The 25,370-nt window shown below is 40.2% G+C and overlaps 1 protein-coding gene across 2 annotated transcripts in view; it reads left to right on the forward strand.

Moving 5' to 3' along the window:
* Positions 1 to 16,742, forward strand: part of ACBD6 (acyl-CoA binding domain containing 6) — a 100,606-nt gene extending 83,864 nt beyond the window's left edge. For both annotated transcript variants that reach the window (XM_075182279.1, XM_075182278.1), the window contains exons 4-8: positions 660 to 745; positions 2,350 to 2,455; positions 3,811 to 3,900; positions 15,173 to 15,203; positions 16,369 to 16,742. In XM_075182279.1, the coding sequence (XP_075038380.1) occupies positions 660 to 745; positions 2,350 to 2,455; positions 3,811 to 3,900; positions 15,173 to 15,203; positions 16,369 to 16,559 (504 nt within the window). In that variant the 3' untranslated portion in view covers positions 16,560 to 16,742. The remainder of the gene's footprint in view (positions 1 to 659; positions 746 to 2,349; positions 2,456 to 3,810; positions 3,901 to 15,172; positions 15,204 to 16,368) is intronic.
* The last annotated feature ends 8,628 nt before the right edge of the window (positions 16,743 to 25,370 follow it).

The following is a 25,370-nucleotide window of genomic DNA, read 5'->3' on the forward strand; positions in this document are numbered from 1 at the left end:
GATTGTGCATTTATTGCGATGTCTGTGGTTACTGTAGTACAAATATGTACCACCCCAGTTAAACTGGATCTCCTGTTATATGGGTCTCTTGGACCAAGTAACCGTTTGCTTAAACAGTAATGACAGTGTTTTCCTTTTTGGTTTTTCTTAAACTCCAAAAAATGTCTTTAAATTTGTGTTGGAAGAAGAATATGTGTAGTAATCTATTCAGCAAATACGATCTCTAAAACACATTTCTGTAATGCATCTTGTAAAATAAAGACTTTATCACTTTATATAATGCAAAGTTTATTTGAATATTCTACAGCGTGTGCACACTCACACCACCCCAATTGTAATCCAGGTCCTGCTGAGATTTAGCCACCTATGTGACTTTGACATGCCCAACCTCCAATCGGTTAGGTTGGACAGACGCTGTGAAGTCATGTTTTGTGTTGGTGTAGGAAATGTCTATGTAGCCTTGGTTGTAGCTCTGTGATTCGGGACATTGCTTAGGATGATTTTCAGCTAGAGCAAAGCTCACAAGTTTTCTCACAAATGGTTCACAAAACTATGATGATGAGGCTGGAAATCCTGATTCACTTTCATGAAAATTAGTTTGCAGTCTTAAGCAAAAACATTTCCTATAGTTAACTTATTCCTCTATTTGTTGCTCACAGGCATTCGTGGATCCTGTTGAAGAGCACAAGACAACCTTTGGTGGTCCAGTGGTCAGCTGTCTGTATCAGGTCCAGGAGATACTTAGGTAATTCAAGAGACTGTGTATAGAGTCTGCTTCTCTTATCAATGTTTTATTCATTTGCAACCCTTATGTCTCATCTCTTCATCTGAACTGTCTCCATTTTTATACTTCCTTAATTCTCTTCACATAACATGTCTCCCACATTCCACTGTACCTCTTGTCCTCCCTCTCCTCTCTCCCGTGAGGCTTTGCAGTAATCTATCAGAATTGAATTAATCCTTCTCACTCGGGCAGCCATCTGTCCTCTCCTCTCCGCTCAGGCCCGACTAGTTCCACCAAGGATGATTGATGGGCTCTGCAATTGATTAGTTGCTCTGCTAGATAAATGGACTGTTTTGGCACAAAGTATCACAGGTCAGTCTGTGTGGTCAGGCAGTTAGGCTTTTGCTTTTAAAGAGATGTGCACAGACTAGCAGAATTCATACTGGTCACAGATCGCAACATAGTCGTGTTTTCTAATGCTTGTGTAAGGCAATCTGTATATTTTGAGTCCATAAATCTGCGTTCTCATCCATGCAAATATAAAATCTGTGCTTTAAAAAAAATAGCCTAAAATTTTGCACAGGTGATAGGGATTACAGCTAAATTAATCACTCTCCATGGCCTTCTGGCAAATAGATTTCAGACATGTTAGGTGGTAAGAGATGTACCTTAACACAGACTCCAGAGCACTTGATATGCACCAAGGTCCATAGACACTTGTAGCGATTGAAGTTGTTTCCAGGACTTAAAAGTGAAGTGTTCGATGTCCTGGCATATTTCCTGCCTACTTAAACTGGCATGCGCTGGCAAAGTGTGCTATACTATCCCCTAAGGCCACGTCTCCCCACCTCCTGCAATGTGTTCAGCACTGTGTTCATGCAGCCATGGAGCAGCTCAGCTGGTGTGAATAATTGCATGAGTTGAGGGTGTGTGTGCGCTACGCACTCCAGGGACAGAACCCCCCCCTCTGCCCGCATTCCCCCATTCTTATGAAAATGATCACTCTCGCACCATTGCCTAATCACACTAAGCAATTAAAAGCTCACTGCGCTACGGAGAGCTGCGGACGCTGCTCTTAATGAGCTTTTGCTTCTCTTGGCCCCTGAGAGGCGCTCCGCATCGGTTGATTAAAGACTGGAAATAATTACAGGTGATGTGACTCTCTGTCCCAGGAGTAAAAGAAGGTAGTAGCATAAAGACCATTTCACACACATCCTGCTCACTTCTCTAATCTCTTACTCTTACTTCAGACCCATCTCCGTTCTGTACATAGTTATTTTATTTGTGTTCCTTTTCTTTCATTTTTGTCCATCTATAATTTGAACTTGATCTTGAACTTAATTTTTTAGGTAAAATAATCTTGACACATGAAGTTACCCTTTTAGCAGTAACTGGAGATTTGAAAGCTACCCATCTTTATATAAAATCTGCAGTTGGCCCCTAGCTGTGGGATTGGGGGTTCATTGAGAAAAAATAGGTTTCACTACAGTGCTGTCTAAGCCTGTAGTAAATTCTCCACTTGTCTCGTGGGCAGGTAGAATACTTGTGTAACTTCTGTGTTTTCCACATATTGTCTGCCTGTCAGTGTTAGGTGTTTTTCTATACTGATACTTTGTTCCTTTTAGGGATGAAGATAAAGATATTTTTGATTACTGCCGAGAAAATGACATCTCACGAATATCTCAGGCTTTGGCTACGGGTGCCATTGACGTGAATGTGGCAGATGATGAGGTGTGTAGTATATGTTATGCTTGTGTGCTGTTAATTACTGAGCATCCTTTCTGTACTGTCCTCTTGCATGTTCTTCCCTTACACTGTATCTCCTGCTGTCTTCTATATTGAATACATTTATGTACCAGCCCCAGCAGTGTGCTGTCTGGCTGTGTGTTCTGCTCTCTGGTCTGCCTGCTTATCTGCGACTAATGATTATGTTCTCTTTTAGTAAGGGATGTTATTATCAATTCATAGCCTGAGACAGAGGGAATTAATGGGTGTTGGGAGGGTCTGCTTTGTGCTAGACATCTTCTATAAAGCTCCCTGAGGTGCATGTGATATGATCTAGACCTTGATATTAAGCATTCCGACCCCTATAAATATGTGGTATGTTTTTATATCACTTGTATACTGACAACTCATTCAGGTGTGGGATATGATCTGGCTATTAATCTAGTAACTGGAAGTTTCAGTGGACTATAAATGAATCCACACACAGCAGCCACCTGATATAGACTATGACTACCTGTTAAGTCATGTAGCTTTTTACATTTGGACTTTGAAAGTACATGAAAGGCGTGTTTTACTACAAAATTGCCAGGTCGGTTCACTGGGTCGTTGCCGGATTAAGACCAGGTGGTACCCTAATCAGTGTAGCCTTCTCCCCAGTGTAGATTTCCACATCTCCCACCGCACGTTATACCTGAGCATCCTATCACTGGGCAGAGCTCATCCATGAGTCGTCTCATATCCCCATCGTACAGTATTCCCCCACCACAGCAATAATTTGACTGCCGCTTAGAGATCTTGAGTACCATACTGCGCTTCCCTTGTTCCCTGGTTCCAATATGGTGGATAACCGTAAGGAGCGCCTAGCACTGGAGACCTTTAACTAAAGTACCGCACAGCATGTGACATTGGCGTGATTACAACTTTGTTTCCTATCGCACAGTTCATGCGTCATTTGTTACATTGCAAAGGCCCCGTTGGTACATGTGAGAAATTGTGAACCTGAGAATTCGGTGACTGTTGCGGCACCAGATTTTATGCATCGTTTTTTCCCCAAAAATTAAGTTTAATGTTGGGGATGATGGTCTGTGAACATACTCCATGTGAGGATTCGGGGACTCCTGTTTGTTTTTGAGGCAATGCTTTTCATAGAAGGAACATCTAAAATCCTTGTCTTTTCAGAAAGCTTTTTTTTTTTTTTTTGTAGCCCGCATGACCATAACCTTCCTTTATATGAATCATGTATGGACAGCCATGGATATAGATACACAGTTGTCTATGAGAGCAAACTGTTAGTGTGGTAAAATTGAGCATATAATGTATTAATATGAAATGCTGCATAAGTATGACCTGTTGTTTTCTAGGGTCGCAGTCTCCTGCACTGGGCCTGTGACAGAGGACGCACAGAGCTGGTATCCATTCTTCTATTTCATAATGCTCACATAAATATGCAGGTAAGGACGTGATTACACAAAATAATGAAGCATTTGTGGAACTGAGGGGAAAGTAATAATCCCTCATCATAGATGCATTTTGTTTAGTTTGTACAGGGTTTAACATGCAGCTGATAGACAGCAAGTTAACTAATGTTTCATCTCAATGTATATAGTTTCCTTTTATCCATAAGCCAAGTAAATGACAGTATGAAGCTGATAGAAAATGGATACACAAATAAAATCATAACTTTAAACTGACTAAAAAGCCTGACTGACCATCAGCAGGGATCAATTACAGTCCCAAAAAATATAGAGCGTAGCAGTAGGTCCTCCTTGGTAGAAGAATGCCTACTTTAATAGATTACTAAAAGTACACTTGCTCATAAGAGGATAACAATCTAAGCTCAATACTTATTTTAAATATAATTTTTTGTGTGTGTATATATATATATATATATATATATATATATATATATATATATATATATATATATATATATATATATATATATATATATATATATATTAATTATATATGTGTATGTACCGATACTGGAAGCTTAACCAGTATTCATCAGAATGCCGGCCAATCAAACCACTAAGAACCAGCAATATCACTGATGCACTGCGCTACTAATCTTCATGAAACCCTGGCTCCTAATGGATAGGCTGCATTGTTGTCAATATGGCGCCACCACTATATGCGAACAAGACATTCAGACACACCGTTATAGAATGTCGTGTTCTATGGTGTTGCACTAATTTCAGGAAATATGAGAAACTGCATTCAGATGACACCGCTGCCAAGTACAGCCATAGAGCGGAAACCCTGAGGCTCAATTTCTTCTTGATAGACTAACACTTCTATTGCGGAGTGTCCAGAAGCCTAGCACAGTGTTTCAGAGACAGCCTTTCTTCAGGTGTCTGGGCAAGTACCCGATGAAGTGTCCTCTCAGAGACAATGTTCTATGTTTCTTTTCAGTTACAATAAGAATAACATGGGAAACTCTCTACCACTAGGAAGTTGAACCTCTGATTTTCCTCTGTGTGCATAAAGGAAAATACCAGGACCTGTGCCTTTCAAAAATGGGGAATATATTTCTCTAGTCCTATCTATTTGTGCCATCTCTCTTCCATTTTGTTAAATAATATAAGGTGGCTGAAGGATTAAACAACTATAAATGAGGTATAACAGTGTACATTCCCTTTCTTAATTATTGCTGGTTTTTTAAAGGTATTTTCCTGTTTTAAAGAGGACCAGCAGGATATCCGGCTATAATTGTTTTCTACTTTATTATGTTCAGATTATCTGCAGGCCGAAAATAAATCTGTCTATCAGACTCCAATAATAACTATAAAGTGAAACTATTTAGAAGCTTAGTGTGCAGGCCGTGAGTTGGGGTTGAAGAGCTGTTAGAGTTGAGCACGCTGTGACTACGTCTTCATCACCTGTGCCCTCGTTTTATAAATCTATCAAACCATTAGGGTTGTTGTACTGTACAACTTTTTATCCCAGTGGATTGAAACTCATTATCCTGTATGGTAATCTGTACCGCACCAATATATGTGTGTTACAAGTAGAGATGCTCAGGCTCGGTTCCTCAAGAACTGAACACACCCAAACTTAGGGGATCGGAGTACCGAGCCGGCTCGGTACAGTCATGCGGCCTCGGAATTGAAAACGAAGCAAAATGTCATTGTGATGTCGGATCTCGCGAGTTTGGAATTCCTTTTAAAGATCCAACATCACAGAGGCTGGGAGGGAAGGCAGACTCACATTTTTCTTTTCTGCCAGTGCTGTGTGCCAATGTGTCCTAGATGTGTTTGCCATTGCTCTGTTGCTTACCATCCAGCCAGGTCACTGCAGTATTTGTCCGAAGTGTGTGAAAATAATATTGTGATCTGTGAGGTGGTCTAAATTGACTGCAAATTACTTGAAATTAGTGTTATTGAGGTTAATAATAATGTATGATTAAAAAAGAGCAAAATTATGTTTGGGTTTTTTTTAGCATATTTTAGGATTTTTTTTCTAAAAAATCCAAAACACACACACGGGTGGTTTTGCCAAAACCAAAACACAAACCTAATCCAGATCCAAAACCAGTTCATGGGGGTCAGTGAGCATCTCTAGGTACAAGCTGCTACATTGAAATAGGTTTTTCGTACATCCAACTTGTTCGCTGGATTCTGGCTCTATCCCCAACATAACAGGACTGATCAAAGCATGTCGATCAAGAGTCCTTACCATTTTTTGTGCCATGGACCCCTTTGGCAGTCTGGTGAAGCCAGACACTGTCTGCGCCCCATCTATCCATGCCAAATAGGACATGAAAATATCTGTGATTTCTGTAGGTGATAGTCATAGGTACTGCTAATACTGTTATGGTTTATCGCCTACATATTTGAAAGGGACTGCGGACCCCAGGTTAAGAACCCCTGATGTAGATGATCCCTTTCTTTTTTTTCTTTTTTTTTCTTCCTCTTTATCTCCTTTTATGCTATGATTAGTAAGGGCACTGTGCTGGTTAAGTGATTCTTGCTGTTTTTAGTCCAAGCTCTAAGTGCATTGTTGTGTTTCACTGCAGCTCTTTGCTGGACATCTTTTCATTCATAACTATAAAAGTTTTGGGTGAAGAGAATTAACCTGTAGACTGGTTTTTGGGCCCAAACAAGAACCTAGAGGGGGAACCCCTGACATGAGACAGAAATGGTAAAAGTGGTTATAAATAGATTGCTTTGGGGGATAAAATAAGTGGCAGGGTGAGGGGCTCTTTTGAAGCTTTCAGAGGAAGACAATCCAGAGATAATAAATAGCAGAGTGAGCGTCTCCGCGGGGAGAGATTCTCACAAACAACATTATTATTGAGCGCTCAATCCATTGCCAAATCCATCTCATTACTGACAACAACCTGCAGCCGAGAGATCCTGAGGTCTGAGAGATTTTCCTGCTCCCAGACTTTGCTGGAGAATAGCAGACTGTTTTCCCGTAACAGAAAGTGCCCATATCGCCCTTAGCGCTCGGCTTTATGTTGAAAAATTATAGCTTTCTTATTTAAATTGCAGATGTAAATGACAGGTCATATTTAAAGCAGAATCATGTTGGGCTCGCTGGAGGTGAATAAACAGAATCAGAAATACGCTAGTAATGAAAACCCTCATTGAGCTTGTTTGAATTGTGTAAAATAGAATTGGAAGATATGTATTTGTACTTTATAATCTGAGTTTCCTTGTTTTCAAATGTTCAAATTGTATACTTGTACATCGTTTTATGCTGTACATAGATTGTTTTGATTGTAAATGCGCAGTGTATTTTTGTTCTTTCTTCCTAATTCTATGCAGTTTGCATCTGCTGTTATAGAAGTGATGTCATGGTGGTTTGGTCAATTGGTATTGGCAGAGAGTGAGTGATGCCACAGGCCCGCTATCAGTCAGGATCCCAGTCTGCTCCTTAGATTAAGTCCGGGAGGGGGTAAAGAGGTCTTGGTAACTGTAATGAGCACAGGCAGAGTGAGGCACGAGGTCAGCGCTCCGGCTGTATTGGATTCAGATTCATAAGTTAATTGAGGGCAGAGAACCCCCTCCTAACTGCTCTCACCACAGATCAATAACCATAAATATCTCTCCCAAAGGACACTGCTCCACCTCCCATCTGTACCTTCCCAGCACACAGCTAGAGCCTGACCTACAGGTGGAAGACTAATCGCCTTAGAACAACGCCAGATACATGTCGGCTGTCATACATGTTTTGCGGCATGTGCCGGTATTGGATACAGGTGTCTTGCCGTCGTATGTATTACATATAAAAACTTCTGTTCCGGTTCTTGCCTGCTGTACGTGGAAGTTGGGGAACAGTGATTCGTTCAGGGAGTGTTAGAATGTGGATGGGGTGAAGGACACCCTAGGATTAGTGTGCACAGGCATGTTTGTGTCCCTCTCTGATTGGCAAGGTTACTGCTGAGAGACTGCAGCTTTCCCAGCTGATTTGATTAGACCTCCAGCTTTATCCCTTCCCCAGCCCCCTCCACCCAGCACCTCCTGATCCTTTTAGCACAGACCCTCACTCCAATAACCGTTGCAGCATCTTGTGCTCTCTTTTCAAGCTCTATTCTGACATCTCACAAGGCAGATTAGGAAACTCTCAGAGAGGATTAGCAGGCGATAGCAAAACATGCACCGTGACACTCCCTTTAAACCTTTATAAAACCCCTTGTCATTTCATTTTATGTGTTTCCAAATCCCACAGGAGGCAGATATTGTTATTACATATAGTACGCAAACAGCTCAACAATTGTACTGCAGTCCTGTATTGCTGCTGCTTAAATGCACAGTCACTTGAACTGCCCTTTCACTAAACAGTGTTTAACATTTGTTTGTTGGGCCAAAGAAACACCAAGAGAGACACAATTTCAAGTTATTCTGCAGTTCCCTGTATATGAAGCGGCTCCACAACTGAGGGCAATATGTTAAGTGGGAACATCTTTCTACAGCATATGTGCTACACAAGTTGCACCTTTCAGCACTATGCCTGTATTTATGTATGTGTATTGTGGCTCTGTAATTATCACCTTTAATGACAGTGTAGCCGTTTGTTTTCTTGAGGCCCAAATGTTTGATGTCATACATCACATGTCCGATCTGTTACGTAATGACTGGGTCCAAATGACCAGTTGGTGGCTCCAAATTGTAGTTACTACCCATTTCTGTCCTAACCTCGAAGAGCATGTAGACATGTGATAAATTGTACTCTGGAGCCTGAGATACATGTACCTTGGATAGATTCAAAGGCTACTTCAGTCTAGTAAATAGGATGAAATGCTAATTGGAGGAATATAGACTAAAGTATGTATAACTATTTAAACTAAACAACTGTTTAAAACATTTTAAATATATGACCAGTGGGTTGGTCTAAATTTGCTCTAAGGTTATTTTGAATACATTTACACACATTAAAGGGTTACTCTAAACGAACACACTTTGGAAGTGATGGGGAACCCTAGGCACTTCAGGGGCCACAGACAAATGCTTGCAGGGCTCCCTGTTTCCCATCATTGCTTTAGGGGGTATTTAAATATTTACCATTACATTGGGGTAAATGTTTGCATTAAAAATGTTGAGAATCCCTACTCTAGAGTATAGCTACAATTGTAACTATATGTCTAGCTCCTATTGATTATTGGAGAGGAAAGCACAGTATCGTGTTTATTTTATTTAAATGTTTGTTCTTTGGTCTTATCACTCCAGAAATACCCTTTACCATGACGTAACCTAAGTGGCACAAGCTTTGCATATCAGGCGTTGTAAACTTTCACTAACGCCACCTCGAGTGAGTTTTGAGCTTAGACCTGCTGTAATACCCGACACTGTGACAGATCTGCAGGTCTACAGATACCTCAGCTTTTTAAGGCTCCTGTGCAATTCAATGACTGTGAGGGTTGCTGGGGGCCTAGACCTCAGCCAGTGTGGGGAGGGGGGAAGTAATGGAACTGCTCTTGCAGCGTCCCTGGTAATAGGATAAATACAGTGCTTTGCTTCAGGATGGTAAATGGGTGCAATCCAATTTTCATGATTCCATCAGCAAAGGCTGAGCACTCTCAGCTGTCACAGGATGAAAGTTATTCTCTGCTGACCCTTCAACCTGCTGCCGGGACTCACAAGAAGGAGGTTGGACAGTAGTTTCTCCTATAGATGCATAACCTTACTATCGCATTAGTTTCTATGATGTACTTCACACAGCTCTGCTACCTTCCCCTGCACTTCCATTCCCATCACCTATCTGACTGCTTGGGACACTGCAACACAATCTCATCCCTAATATAAGGCTCTAATAGGCCTCCCTGCCTTTCTCCAGGCTTTGTTAATCCTCCCCACACCCTTATTCTCCCTCCCATTGTGCTCCCGCCTCTGATATGGCACAGCCGGTCCTGAGCTGCGATTGTGCAGGCTTTATGCTTCAGATTATACAAAGCAGATTAACCCTTCTAAACCCCTTAGATTTTAATTATTTCTGTATGTATTTATAAAAGCTGCAGTCTGCTCTCGGCAGGTCCCACCTGTCCCCTCCTTCCATCTTCCCTGTGCCCCCATTCTGTGTCCTGGATTCAGAGATGAGTGTGACAGATTATTTGGGGTGATGAGCGGAGACCAGCGCGTTCTCCATCATTGGCCATCGTTACATGTCTGTACTCTCTGACTTCTGTTGTTCACATAATAACATATGGAACAATATTGCAGATTCTTTGTTACCGAAATGCGTATGCCAATATAATTTATTATTTTAAAGGCTGTATCTGTTTATTACGTGATTGTATATTATAAGAGGTCTGTTGGGGTGATTTGGCATTACATTACATTGCATAGCATGTTGAGACAAAACAAATCGCTTGCTCGATCAATTCTGTCAAAGTACTATCTGGAATTGCTGGAAAATACAGTCATTGGACTTCTGCAATCTGCATGAATATCAGTCATTGGCTGACCAGAGCACTTGGACCCCACGTAATCCACCTCTAGATCTGTGCAGTTTGCTCCACCGTGTACGAACAACCAGATCTGATTTTGCACTTGGAGGACTAAACAAGGCATGGAATGTGTGCATTTTTGGGGAGCCTTGTGCCACACATGGATTTTCATTTAAATAATTGTAGAAATTCCTCTAGCAGGGCATGTGCAACCCCATTTAACTAAAGTGGTCCTTTGTGGGAATATACCCATTTAATGTGCAAACCGTCACCTACACATGGTAAAGAGATCCGAATTTTGGGCTGATTGTTCATAAGAACGTAGTGATCACACTGAGGCACTACAATTTGGTTTTGCGTTTGACATGCCTGCCTTACATATTACATGCTGATTCTACCTTAATGACTGACTCTTTAAATTGTTTTAAAGCATTTGTTGCGTGGAACATGTGTAACCGTGTCCATTAATGATCTCATACTACATTTATGTAATTCTGTATCTTGATTTGTTTGCTAGAAATGGGGGATCTTTGTGTGTATATATATTTCTCTTTTTCTCATTAAATTACTAGTCTTGTGGTTTCTGGAAAAAAAGTCCTAATAACATTACAAAGGAATGAAATAATAAGGTAGGATCTTGTGCCTTACATTGGATCAGCTTACCCATTTCTTGTAGCGGAAACCTGCAAAATTGTATTTACTTTAAGGGGGTTTTCCACCTAGAATGTTTTATTGGTCATATACCCTGTCTGGGACAGAGCTATTCAATAATAAAACAAATATTTAAGTTGATAAATCTTGACTGCTTACTATAATGACTGTCATCCAGCATAGTTCGTTGCACAGGAATCGGGCAAGTTTTCTATGCAGCATCTGAACATTCCTTCCGTGTTTGTTGGGTTATTCTTTGCCGTGCCTCCATACGGATGTGCCCAGTGCATGTGTAGTAGTGATATGAAAACCCCAAAACAGAATGTCAGGGTGCCCCTACATGGACACACGAGATGCGTAGGTGAGGCATTTAACATTTTTGTGGGGTTGTAATGCAAGATCCAGGGTAGCTAGCCCCTACGAATGCCAACAGTTACAATGTAACTGATGAGCAGTGGAAGAGCTTGTATCCAACAGGTTAATTATACAACTTGTATGCAACAGGGTAATTTAGTACTAATAATCCATAAAGTGGTAAGTGCACTCAGTTGGTCATTGTTTGCCCCAGATTGAAGGTGAAGCTTCTTTCAGGGGGGTGAACCTTTAGTTGGAACAAAGACTCTGTGAATGAGAAAAAAATTGGTGTCCATACAAAGTGTATGGCCAAACAGATATCCACTTCTGGAATACCCTACAACGCCCAATCAGACTCTCCCACAGCCTTCAAATCCTTAAACCATCTCTGAAAACCCCTCTCTTTATTAGAGCTTACCCGGAACCCACCGATACCACCCACACTTATACACCCCCACAATCATTACATGGTCAGCTCGTAAAAAGCAAAGTTAGCGTTGTCATATGAAGACAAAATAATTACTAAAGGTTGACAACAGTAAGTAAAACACTCTGTAATGTCACATAGGGTTCATATACTACAGAATACACCAGCACATCTTTCATACATGGAGTGTTATTAGAATATCCAAATAAAGCCATTTATTTGTGTACTTGCCCTCATTGGTGCAAACTACCTGCAGTTCTGGTTGCTGAACAAGGTAGCGTGCCAGCCATTGGCTCTTACCATTTCTGCCACTCCTGTGGATGGTTGGGCAGACCAGTCTATGTGAACGGATTGGCATCATTTGATTCCTCCTGTATGTGTGTTGGAGAACATGAGATGTACATGGTGGGCAGCTTCACAGCAAATTTGACTAATTTGTTAGTTTAAATGTTAACATTATATAAAATCTGGCATGACTGTCTCCTTTTTAAATAGAAGCACAGTGGTTAGTATTGCTGCTTCACAGCTCGGGGGTCATGTGTTCCATTCCAGCCAAGACCCTATCAGAGTGGAGTTTGTAGGTTATCCCTCTATTTGCGTGGGTTTCTTCCCACCGTCCAAAAAATACACAGGTACCTGCTTCTGCCACAACAAACATGTGTATTGTAGGAAATGTGGCTGATGTGAATAGCTACATCATCTGTGTACAGCGCTGTGTCATGTGATTGGAGCTATATAAGTAAACGTTATGAGTAACACATTTTATTTTGTCACAGTGCTGGTATGGTTTTATTTACCAGAAAATGTTGGTAACCGTTTCAAAGTGTACCTGACCTGTTTACCAATTTCTGCAAGTTTTAGGGGCATACAAAAATAGTGTGCAAAGTACATGTTTGAAGTCTAATCACTCGGTACATAATCTACATTTATGAACCGCTTTCAAAAGTCTAGCTGCCATTCTCAAGCCATATGCACAGTAGATGATGGGACAAGACCTTTGTTACCTCCTGTGATCCCCTCAGACACACGACTCATCTGTTGGGAGCTAAGATGTTAATCCAATCAGGAACGCGTGGCAGGCCTCAGATGCCGGGCTGTTTAAGGGCTGGCACAAGTCTCCCATCCTCCCACCCACATCATCTGTCCCCTATTCTCTCTTTCTCTCTCTCTGCCTGGGTCAGGTGGAATTCTGAAACACTGGAGCTTTGTGCATCTTTGTATTCATTAACCTCTGTATTCATTCTCCTGGGACAACCTATTAAGGGCACTGTCCGTTTAATTTAACCAGTGCACTACTGGGTGGTCTGCAGTCCATCAGTATTGTCACTTGTCGCATTCCTACTAGTGCAATGACAATGGAATTGTTTTAAGTATGTGTTCTATTTTATTTGTGTTAACTTACTGTTGCACAAACTGCACAGATAATTTTGGGTGAGATGGGGCTCTGAACAGAATCTAGTATTTTTGATATATGTAGTCCCAAGTTGTTGCACAATGACCAAAGACTTATATATTGGAGAATAAATAAGCTGGTTTATCACAGAGATATATGCTTGTTGCAATAGTGTTTATCCATAGCAATCGTGCATGCAGTATTATCAAAGCAATGCACAATAATATGCCTGACAATAGGGAAACGTCATGCAATTATCATATAATTGTATGTTGCAAAATAATAAAAAACAAAAACAAAGAAAAGATAAATGAAGTGCAGAGAGTGATGTTAAACTATGTCCTTTCCAAAAACCGTTAACAGATTATGGACCTTAAAGGGCTTCTCAGAACTTCTTGTGGGGGATTTGACAAGGGATTGGCTAGCTGCAGCTTGTGTTCAGTTATGTTCTGTCTTCTACCAAGATATCATAACCCCGCTTTCAAGTCTCTCTTGGTCTGATCACTCTCAGGTTCAGTTAACTGCTATTCTCCCATGACCATACTTTGTGTATTACATGAGTTGATGGAAAATATGGTGTCATTTTACTATTGTTTGCAATAAACAGCATATTACATGTGGTCACCAAAACTTAAGTGCAAACAACCTGTTATCTCCGCACATTTGTATTTAGCAATGAATGACTGTGACTATGTTGCTTGCTGCACTACGTTATAATGTCATCCATGGTCTATAATGGAGATTTAGGATTAGCCATTTAATCATCAACATTTGTTGTACATTTCCTGACACTAACAGCATAGCTCTGATATGACCGTGCCCTTATTGTACTGCAAGAAGAGTAAGAAGTAATGTTGTATATATGGTTACGAGGTGTGTGCAAAGATCTATACAAAATAAGAGAATGTGCTGCACTCAAACACTTTACCTTATATCCAGTATGATATATACCATTTAATATGTACATGATACGAATATCTTTTAGGGAAGCACAGTGATCTTTTCTTATATAGTCCCAAATTCTTTAGAGTGCTTTGAGGCTATTGTCCCAGATACAAGTTATTGTATATATCAGGAAAGGGGTTAAGAATCAGTGACCGCTTTAATGCCAGTAACCACTCCAGATGGCTGAACAAGGAGCAGTCCTACATAGTGTTATTTATTGGCATTTAACCTGGACTTGTCATCCCCTATTTTGTGTCTTTAAAAATGAGAACATTTGTATTTAGTATTTCTCCGCCCCTAGTCTATAGTGTCATTATCCGTCCTTTTTTTCTTTTTAAATGGTCACCAAGCCAAAAGAGAAGTAGAGCCAATCTGAAACGCCTCCAGTAGCATACATGTAAATAGCCCACGTCCTTAATGGCATTTAAAGCACTCAACATTCTTTTCACCTTTGTTGCGGAGCCAAGTACAAGCTATTGTTCTGGTATCGGCTATTGCAGACCAAAAGAGCCCGGCTGCAGTGTCTATTACTAGCCTTAGAGACAAGAAGTTTGGTGTGCTTTAAAATATCTCCCAATATTCAGTTTTATTTTAAATGTATTCATCTATCTTAAGATGTCGTTAATCTATATATGAATTTACTAGAAGCTCTTTTTTATTGAAAACAAATGTTGAGTATGGAGACTGTTCTACAGTGACTGAACAATTGCTAATTCTTCCTAATGACAATTTTTATATTTCACTGCTTTAGAAAGTATTTGAAGAAAGAAAAACCTTATAGCTGGGATTTCCAATGGCACCCCTATAGCTACACAATATAATGTGTCCTAAGCTCTTCTGTTCATCTATATATCAGTCTGATGTTTAGTTCTCCAAACTGATGAACCAGAATACATTAATGGTTTCCCAGCCTATGATGTGACGTTTTATCAATACACATTGAAGCTAGTGGACTCTTATAGGGATCTTTAGGATTTCTGCCAATCCATTTAGCACAGCTATACATGGATTTGTATAAACCATTGATCCACACAGTTTATTTTGTTTTTTCTTTCCTCCCAGGACGATGAAGGACAGACACCTTTGCATTATGGTAAGTGAGCTCTTATCCCCTTGTGGTATTAATTTAATTATTTTCTAAAAAAAATATTTGAAAACTGAACAAATATTGCTGCTGACTATCATTTATGGAGGGCGACATTGCATGAAGGGCTTGAGGTTGGTGCTGAAATTATTCTAGACAAGTGCAGATACGCCCAGTAAACGCAGCATTTAGTGGAAAGGAACGTGACACTACAGTGACAGTATGACCTCGTGGGTTAGGAGACGTTGTGGACCATTGTTTCTTGGTACTTGGTCTCTTAACTGGGGAGGTGGTGGGTGTATACTCTTATATATGGCCTATTGCTCTGGATCTGAGGTCTATCTGCAGCAGAACCTCAGAGTAACATCTGCCTGTCCCCAAACTCTTTATGTGCTGGGCAGCTTCCCTCTCATGAGTTATCAGCAACCTGACAGCAAGTGGTAATAGCAAAGGTCAGGCACCCCATAAAGCGATTGTAAATCTGTCTTTCTTTCTTCTGACTACCCAAGGTCAGTATTCTGTTCCCCTCCCTCTAGGTCCCCGCCTCCATTCTCGAGATGTCCTGGAAAAGGGGTATAAAATACTATATTCAAGGTCTCCCAGTGGAAATCATTCTTCCACAAGCAGTGAGAGAGGTTGAAATCAGACCAGTCCCCATCTGGTGCAGAGAAGGAGGCAATATACATCTCTCCTGTCATCACCATGAAAAGAAGAGCAATCAGGATTTTAAAGTGCCTGTGTTGCTTAGAGGAAACAAAATTACTTTCCGAAAAATGTTTGCAATAATATTTGAGGAGCCTTTTAAAGATGTCATCTAGTGAGCATTATGTTACGGGCAGCACCAATATATTTAAATTATAACTCCTCGTGAAGAGCAACCAGCAATTCAACTTTCCGAGGAACAGTCTGTAGTGTGTGCTGTGTCCAGACCCTTACATGGCAAGCAAACACTGGGGATGAGAACTCTTGTACACTTCCTTATAGACCATGAAGGAAAATCATCTCCAGAACAATTGTTCCACATACTGGGAAAACCTTCATGGTACTTCTTTTAGGGATGGTTATTGAGGAAATATGGTCCCAGATTGGAGTTCTCCTTTTACTTTGGAATGTTCGAGCATTAATTTGTCTTCTGTTTTGTATTGTCCTATAAATTGCTTTCTCCCTCACGCAGCCTCTGCTTGTGAGTTCACCGACATAGTGGACCATCTCTTGGACCATGGTGCTGACCCTTCTCTTGTGGACAACGATGGATTCCAGCCACATGAGGCTACAGACAACAGAGAAATCTCAGATATGTTAAAGCAACATGCCACATTTGGGGAACATGACAAGCCCCCAAGCCTTTTAGAAATTCCAAAATAAAGCTCACAATGCAAGTTTATTTTTGGCCTTTCCAAGTGTTGTGTTTTTGTTTAAATTAAATATGCATCAGATATGTCTAGAGTGTCATTGGTGTCCATACATTTTTGTGTGTACTACTTTTAGCTAAAGCAATGGATGTTTTGATGTAATGTTTTTTTAAAAATACAATATACGGGAGCTCCATGTGTATTCATGTTTTTCCAGTCTCAAACATGTCAGAGGACCATCATACATGTTGTAAGGCCTACTGAGCATTATAGCATTTTAACCACTTGCATTTATACCCACCTGAACTAAATTCAGTATGCCACGTAAGTCCGACATAGTATGTAACCGCAGAAACACCCAATTTACTTATACATACATGGCTCTTTTTTTTTTTTCATGATTTTGACACTGATCTGTATTCGATATATAATATTGTTGGTTCCCAACTTTTGTTAGTTTTCTATTGAAGTCAATGGATGTACATCTTTCCTGGCTCCTTAAGATTCTTCTGGCTCCGAAATTCATCCTTCTTTTCCTTTTCTTTGGTATTACCTCTACCTGCCATTAGAGAGTTAAAATTATTCCCACATCTGTAAGACTGTCCTAATGAGATTTGATGTAGGTAAGAAAAGAAAAGCTGGGCCTACAGTTGTTTGAGCTGCTGTGACATCATTGCCTCTGCCATTGTTTGATTCCACAAAAGCCACACACTGCCTTTTCTGCAGCGCAAGCCTGCCTGTTAGAGAAGCAGCTCTTACTAACATGGCAACCTGCTGGCAAAGAAGAGTATGATGGACATAGTTAAATATAAGTTCTTCAGTTGTTTCATGTATGTTATTCAGCTCTGTAATAAATCGCTTTTGCCATAAATCGCTTACATGCTCATTCTAAGGTGTCGCACACATACATTTTGAATACCATTGGCATTGCATTGTGTTTTTTTTTTTTTTTTTTTTTTTAAGAACCTTCCAGGTACACGCTCTGAATATATTGAATAGTTACTTGCGTTCCATATAAGCGCTTGGGTACATTCATTTTGAATATCTATGCACTCCTAGCTTAAATAAAACCAATTTAATTAGAGATCTTTATATCGCAGCCTCAGTGAGTTAATGATCTCCATGTTTAATGTTCTATATACCTAAGAGTAGGTGTTCTATTCACCAGAAGGATTGTGGGTACTGCGATTTATTTACTGCATGTCATTAAATTTGCAGAAAGCGCGCTCTGTCTCCTTTAACATGTGCAAGATTATTGTGCTAATCTACCATAATAAATAAGCCTTGTATTGTCTTGGTAAGTTTAAAAGATACTTATTTCCCTGACTGGGCATGTTTAGATTGCAAGCTTTTCAGACTGCTTTGTTGCCTGTCAGGCTTGTGGTCTCAAAGCTGAGACAATGAGATGTAAATCTGCTGAAATAACCAATAAGTTATAGCTAACTTTTCCTGTTGCGGCTCATAGTGGCCACGGCTTGCTGTTTAACAATTTTAAGTCCTTGTTTAGGCTACATATTCACTGCCAACAAGTGGTGACCTTTAAAGAATGCTGCTTAAGTCACCTTGGTGCATGGCCTTTAAAGTAACTTTTGTCCATTTCTATCATTATATAATAATAATTAAGAAATTCTCCATGTTGTTTTGACCTCTAATTGTTTAAAATAAGTTATATACCCATAAAAAAAGGGATCATTTTAATATATATGCCTGCAAGATTTTGCCATGCTTCACTACTGCATGCCATACAAGGGTTAACGCCTCTCCCAAGCCATATGCATGCGAGTTATGAGCTGCCCTAACCATTGCAAATGCTGCAGCATAATCTGCTTTACAGCAGAGCGCTCTGCACATATATATACTCTGACACACACACATGCTCGACAGTAATCCCCTCTCCTTTCCCTTAACTACCGCTAACCAAAGTGCTTAATGCACAATTTAAGCTGGATCCACTCTAAAAACACTTTAATTGAGCAGCATTAAATGTTAAAATGATTAAAAAATATGATATAAATAAAACCCAAAGAGAGACTGAGTCCTGCATCTGCAGTGTTAGGGAAGGGAGGGAGAGTGTCAAACCGGTCTTCTGGCTCATGAGGTTCCAAACATTAAAATGGACCATCATCCTGGTCTTGATGTGTGATCACATGATGATCAAACTCTTAATGCTCTCTCCCAGACATAATAGAAATGATCATGTTCATTGTTACTATGTATCCACAAAAAGTTTGGAGTGTTTTAGTAAAATATTCTTTCTTGGTGCCACTCACAATTTCATGCTACCCAACCATTTATAGTCCACATTTGGAGGAATAGACTGACTGTACATGAGACCGTTTTGTTTATAGACTCTGAAAATGTGCCCACTCCAGTGGATGCATGTGGTCTGAAGTGCAGTTGTACCTGGATTGGTGTGCCTCAATGTTGTTATTGATCCACTATGACTTGAGCTCATCTGTTGTGTATTCATTAGTTCACATTTTTTGAGTGGTTGCAGGTTTAAGCCTTACTCTGTCTAATGTCTTGGTTGGATACTTGCTGTTGGGGTGTCTTTATCAGTCAAGATTTTTATTGGTGCCCCCACCCCCCAATCTATAGCTCATACTTGAAAAGAAAAACACAGCTATAGTTCCATTTCATTCGTAAACCCAGAGTGCCCTAGTAGATAAAGAATTCATCCTTTTGAGTGAATGCCCCAAGCCTAAGTTTACAGACCTGAGAGTTCCTATGGACTGTAAGGCACACTTGGTGTAAGCTGAACAACCGGCCTCCCTTCTTTCTGGCCCATCTTAATGTTTTGTGCTCACCTGGCACAATCTTTGACTTATAGCCTCCTCTCCTCTAGCGATAATAAGAAGCCAATTCATCTTCCGCTGCAAAATAGAGCCTTCCTCCAGTTTACCTCTGGGTAAAATTTTCCCCCAAATTTGAAGCTATTCCATAATGCGTCAGATGGGCCAAGGTGTGTCTGCGTTAAACACCATTGTGAGCATGGCATCGGCAGCATCACTTCATCAATGCTAATGTACAATAAGGCAGTACCATGATTAAAGCTAATTTTTTACTGTTTCATCATGATACATGAAAACATGGGGGGGAACATTTGCAGGGAGCTTAAACATGACAAAACAAACTCTTTGAAAACAGATTACCACACAAAAATATGCAGCTAGTCGGTTTCCTGAAAAAAAAAAAAAATCTCAGCTCTGGGAACTTTTTTGAAAATTTGGATTAAGGATAACCTTAAAGACATTCATTGTGAGCTTGTGCAGCGGTTGAGATGTTGCTGTAGTCCTTGGGCTGACTCTCTGGTTTGGAGACTTTACATTTGGTAATGTGCATAGGTCTATCTTCCCTTATTCAGGACAGGTGTAAACCATAAGATCACATTAACTCTGGTTACATTTGTATATTACTGTTTGTTACATTAGTGCCCCTGATGCTATATAGGGTTAGTGCTGGCACGTCTCAGTTCTCCCTGTCTCTTGAAGATGCCTTTCTGGTTAGGTTAGAGAGGCCAGCCACCTTGATCACACCATTCATCAGAGGAGGTCAAATGACTGCTTACTTTAACCTGCCTTTCCATCAAATTAAGCCTGATAATACACTGAACATTCCCCTGTGATTATAGAGCTGTCGGCTCTTCCACGATAGTGGTTTGTTGAAACTTATAACTGGACCTATGGCAACATTGGATTCCTTATCTCATTTATTGAGGCAGCAATAACTTTGTTTCTAAAACTGGGGAAGACTTCACATTCATGACAATCTTGGCGCTCTGTTTTATATTGTGTTACATGAATTCTAGAAAAATGTATCTCTATTTGAACAAAGTGCTAATGTTTTTCAATCATCTCAAACCGGTGCCATGCCGTTTCTTTCAGTTAACATTATACACACACACTCTGTGGCCATTTTATTAGGTGCACCTTTCTCGTACCTGCTATGACCCTGTTTGCCCCCAGCACAGCTTGAATTATTCAGGGCATGGATTCAACAAGGTTCTATAAATATTGCTTACAGGTTCTAGTCCATGTTGAATGATCACATCACGTTTTTCTGTGAATTCCACCACATCACAAAGGTGCTCTACTGAATTAAGGTCTGGAGGCCATTGAAGTAACTGATCTCAATCTCATGTTTGTGGAACTAGCTTGAGATATGTGCTGTAAGTAGCAATTAGAAGATGGGTAGACTGGTCAGAAAGGGATGCATGTTGTCAGCAATAGTACTAAGGTAGGCTGTAGCATTTAAACAATGCTATTAAGGGGTCTAATATGGGCCAATACATTTTCCTCCACCATTACACCAGCCTGCACCATTGACATAAGGCAGGATGGATCCAAGGATTCATGGTAGTTCAACCATCTGCATGTTGCAGCAGAAATTGAGATTCATCAGACTAGATGTTTTTCCAGTCTTCAACTTAGTTGAGCCTGTGCCCACTGTAATCTGTGTTCTGTTCTTAGGTGACAGAAGTGGTCCCCGGCTGCTTAGCCCATCAACTTCAAGGTTCGGCATGTGTTGAGATGCTCTTCTTCATAACACTGTTGTAACACATGGTTGTTTGAGTAGCTGCTGCCTTTCTGTCAGCTTGGACTAGTCTGGACATTCTCCTCTTGCCACTCTTATTCAGGGCATGGATTCAACAAGGTGCTATAAACATTGCTTACAGGTTCTAGTCCATGTTGGATGATCACATCACATTTTTCTGTGAATTCCACCACATCATAAAGGTGCTCTTATTAACAAAAGCTTTTTGTCCACAGAACTGTCACTCACTGGATACTGTTGTGAAAATCCCATGAGATCAATAGGTTCAGGATATGCTTATTGATCCTGTTAGCCAAAAGATCCCAATAGTGGTCTATATTAGTCTATATTACCACTTTAGTTCATGATGTATTCGATTTATTCAATATTCAAAATGATGTGTTTAGACCGTTTCATTTATTTCTTAACAGCCCTGTCATGTGTTCCTATAGTAACCTACTGCCCCTGAATTGTTAACCGACCACTGTAATGTGGTGTCCTTTAGGATTAGAAGACTTCCCATGCTGCCCTTCATGGTGTGATGATATGCCGGGGGTCTTCTCATGATCCCGGTGGCTGTCTTACAGTACATGGCTGCTGTTGCTAACTCTCTGTTTGAACTTAGATTTGACTTACCACACCTTGTCAATGGTGTTTGAATATTAAACGAACTACGTGTAGTTTGCCATGTTTAATTTGAAATCACTGGGAGCTAACTAAACCACAACAGCCCTGTTTTGTGTTACAGCTGCCAAGCTTTTCACTGGGCCATGAGGACAAATATATGATGGGCAACCTGATCTACTAAAAGGGCCACATATGCATCTCTCCAACCCCCAAAAGGGAACACACATTACCCTTAATTTTGAAGCAACTTTGGGACCCGCACATCACTCTTCACAAAATGCACCCACATGCCCACCTGCTCCAAAATTCCACTACATGCCCTCGGACCCTCACGTGCCACAAAATGCAATCACATCTCCCCACAGACCTCCACACGCTTTGCTAAACAGCCGGACCCTTAGAAGGGAGAGGATGTGGCCCAGAATGCTCTGCAGTAACTCCTTTTCTGATTGGCTGTGTTACGTGACCTTCCTGTACTGTGCATAGGAGGTCACATGACGAGGAAGCCAGCTGCTCATATTCGTTCTTATTCTCTTATATTTTTAGGTTCAGGTGGACAACACCTCTTAAGATACACTCAGGTAGGTATCCACAACAGTCATTACAGGGAAGTCTACCTTCAGTCTCTTATTGTCCAGGCATATTTTTTTTTTCAATGCCCTTGGATACGACAATAGTTTAGCTTCGCTCTGTGCATTGAATAGACAAAGCAGATTCATTGTAATATCCAAGGGCAATAAAATGAAGAAAAAAAAAACCCAAACAAATCTGGACAGTAGAATTCTGTGACGGTGGAGTTCTTATGTAACGTAGAGGTTGGCTGCAATGTAATACTATAATGCACAATATATTGCCTGAGGTTTTATATACAAGCAGAAACAAGGTTTGATAAGAAGGCAGAGTTTTATTTACATGGGTCAGACACACATGGGGCTTTCTCAGACACATGGCAATAAATACATCACAAGACTTTCACTGCATGGACTGTACAATATATACACTTTCAGGAAAGCCGACACTTTGTGCAAACTCGTCAATGTCTGAACATGAAGACACCTTAGAGAAGGCAGATAGCTGCTGAATGTGCCTTAGTGCGTGTGGGTAGAGCACATCAGTTCCCACTGCTCAAAAGGTGATCATTCTTACTTTCTTTTACTTGCGTTTTATATGCTCTTATTTTGAAGTGCTTTCATATCAAACAATGTGTATAAAGCGCAAGTAAAATCCTAGAAATTGAAGTTTATGGAACACCTTTGTTCACATGATATGTATGGCAGCATCTTAGGTCACTTTTACGTTGTGTGACATTTTTAAAATCGTGTTTGCGTGATATTTAGGGGAATTACATTTATTTTTCCTCTGTTGATTACACTGTAAAATCAGATAATGCCAGAAATGACAGCTGACTTGCGTATTCTACAAATCCGTGTTTGAGGAGCGTCTAAGAATATGTTCAGGAGGTGTACAAGATGGCAAACTGCTCAGTATATCATGCAGGTATGGCTTTTATCTATCCTGGTGCCTGCACACCTCTTCTATTCTTATCAATATCATCAATTTCCCAAGCGTTTCTCAAACCCAGTCCTCAGGGACCCCTAACAGTGCAGGGTTTCCAGGTCACAAGGAAGTAATAAGTACAAACGGTGGATCTTTCAAAATGTGTCGGTCGGTAATGAATACACCTGAACTCTAGCAAAGAGATATGGAAAACAAGCACTGTTAGAGGGCCATGAGGACTGGGTTTGGGAAACACTGGTCTAAACAGCAAAAGCATGTAAGGCTACCGCTACCTGCATAATATTCAGAGGTGATCACTCTCGACATGATCTGTTTGGAAACACCACATGAGCTAATTCTTTTACTAAAGACTCATTTATAGCTCATCCGAACAAGTCATAATATATATGGATTTGGGGTTTTTTTCTGGTGCTTTGTTTAAACCAAAAATAAAAATTCTGTTCTGAAACTCTGTTAAATATGAGTAGTTGTGCGAACAGGCAAGATTGTGCTATGTCAGGATTGAGAGGGGCACATTGAGATGTAGTATTGAGTCTGGTTGGTAATGTGCTATTAAGACATAATTATAAGGAGAAAAAAATATTCCATTGGAGAAAATGATTGTTAGTATAAGACCATGGTATAATTTATAAGCAATTTCGCAACAGACCCTCTAGTGCTGTTGTGACTTCACCAAACTGTATTTGTACCGTGCAGCTATTTTTACAGGTAAACATATGGATTTCTGCAGCACAATAGCATCCTTTGCAGAGCTCTGGGATTCTTGGTCAAGGACAGGTGTATCTGGGCAGATTTGGGGGGAGGGGGTCTTCAGCACTGCTTCAAGTTAATGATGGATTTGGGTACTGACTGAAATAACTTGGCCTCAATCAATTTGATGTATAAAGCTTGTATTATAACAATTCATTAATTGAGCCCAGGTTAATTCCATGTAAGTAGTAATTTCGACAGCCGAACAATATTTCTGGGATGAAACGCGTTGCGGTCAAGTAAACCAATATACTTAAAATGTTTGATCCTTAAATAAAGACATTCCCAGTGTCTCCTTGGAGGGACATATAAAACATAAATGAGGGTCACAAGAGCGGTATACTGGGAGAGAAATGGAAAAGCATAAAGTATCGGGGGGGAGGGGGGAGGGGGGGGCATCCCAAATATGATAGCGGGTTTACTGACATTTTCATTGGTGCAAGTAAAGCACATTTGAACAACATTACACCTTCAAAACCATAATGGTGGCACACAAGGACTATGAGCATGCCTAATGGCAGCGTGCACCTTTGTATGAGCAGATCCATAAAATTATGTGTAGTTACACCAAGTATGATAGTTGTCACACTAACAGCTGGATGTATATATCAGCTGGGGCAACTGATCGTACCAAGAGGTATGACCAAGGGCCATGTTCCAGTAGGATCAGTGGTCAAAGTGGGCTGGTATATGGTGGTATGTCATACCACCACTTCTCCTACTGCCTTTATTGTAAAGCTATCAAATTCCATTCACTAACATTCCCATTACATTTTCCATAAGGCCACTTCTAAATGTCCACTTTGACCACTGAGTCGCATCATAGCATTATTGAAAATGGACATACAATGATCATTAATTAAAATGTGTTAAACCCTGTTAAATAGATAATACTACTAATTTGTGTTTCTTAAAAAAAATTGTATATTCCTACTTTTAGTTTCTAGGCCAGTATCCAATACCAGTAGAGGGAAATGTTACAGGTGTCATGGTGTCTCTGGTCAGCAAATATAGCAATTCTTAATAGGCTCGTTAAACCCCAAAATTGAAAATCCCATATATGAAGCATAAAGGTAAAATACAGTTTTCATTGTTACCCTGACATTCCACTGCAGTAAATATCAATATTTAGTCCAGGTATGAAGGCAAACCTCACATATTTAGAAATCTGATAGAGGTGAAAAAGCTGAAATTACAGTTACTTAAGCTGATGTACAACACTGGCCCTGTCCCTGTACAGGAAGCCAAACATTTTGCAAATCATATATAATATAGGTAAAGAAAGAGTTAAAAGAGTGTCATTGCTTGCACTGTAAGGATTTAAGCTCCTTCCTATGCAGAAAGAAAGAAGAAGGGCAGATTGTTGGACAAAAAATATATATTTTTCTAAAATTGT

Source organism: Mixophyes fleayi, chromosome 8 (genome assembly GCF_038048845.1).
Source record: "Mixophyes fleayi isolate aMixFle1 chromosome 8, aMixFle1.hap1, whole genome shotgun sequence".
In the NCBI taxonomy this organism is placed as follows: Eukaryota; Metazoa; Chordata; class Amphibia; order Anura; family Limnodynastidae; genus Mixophyes; species Mixophyes fleayi.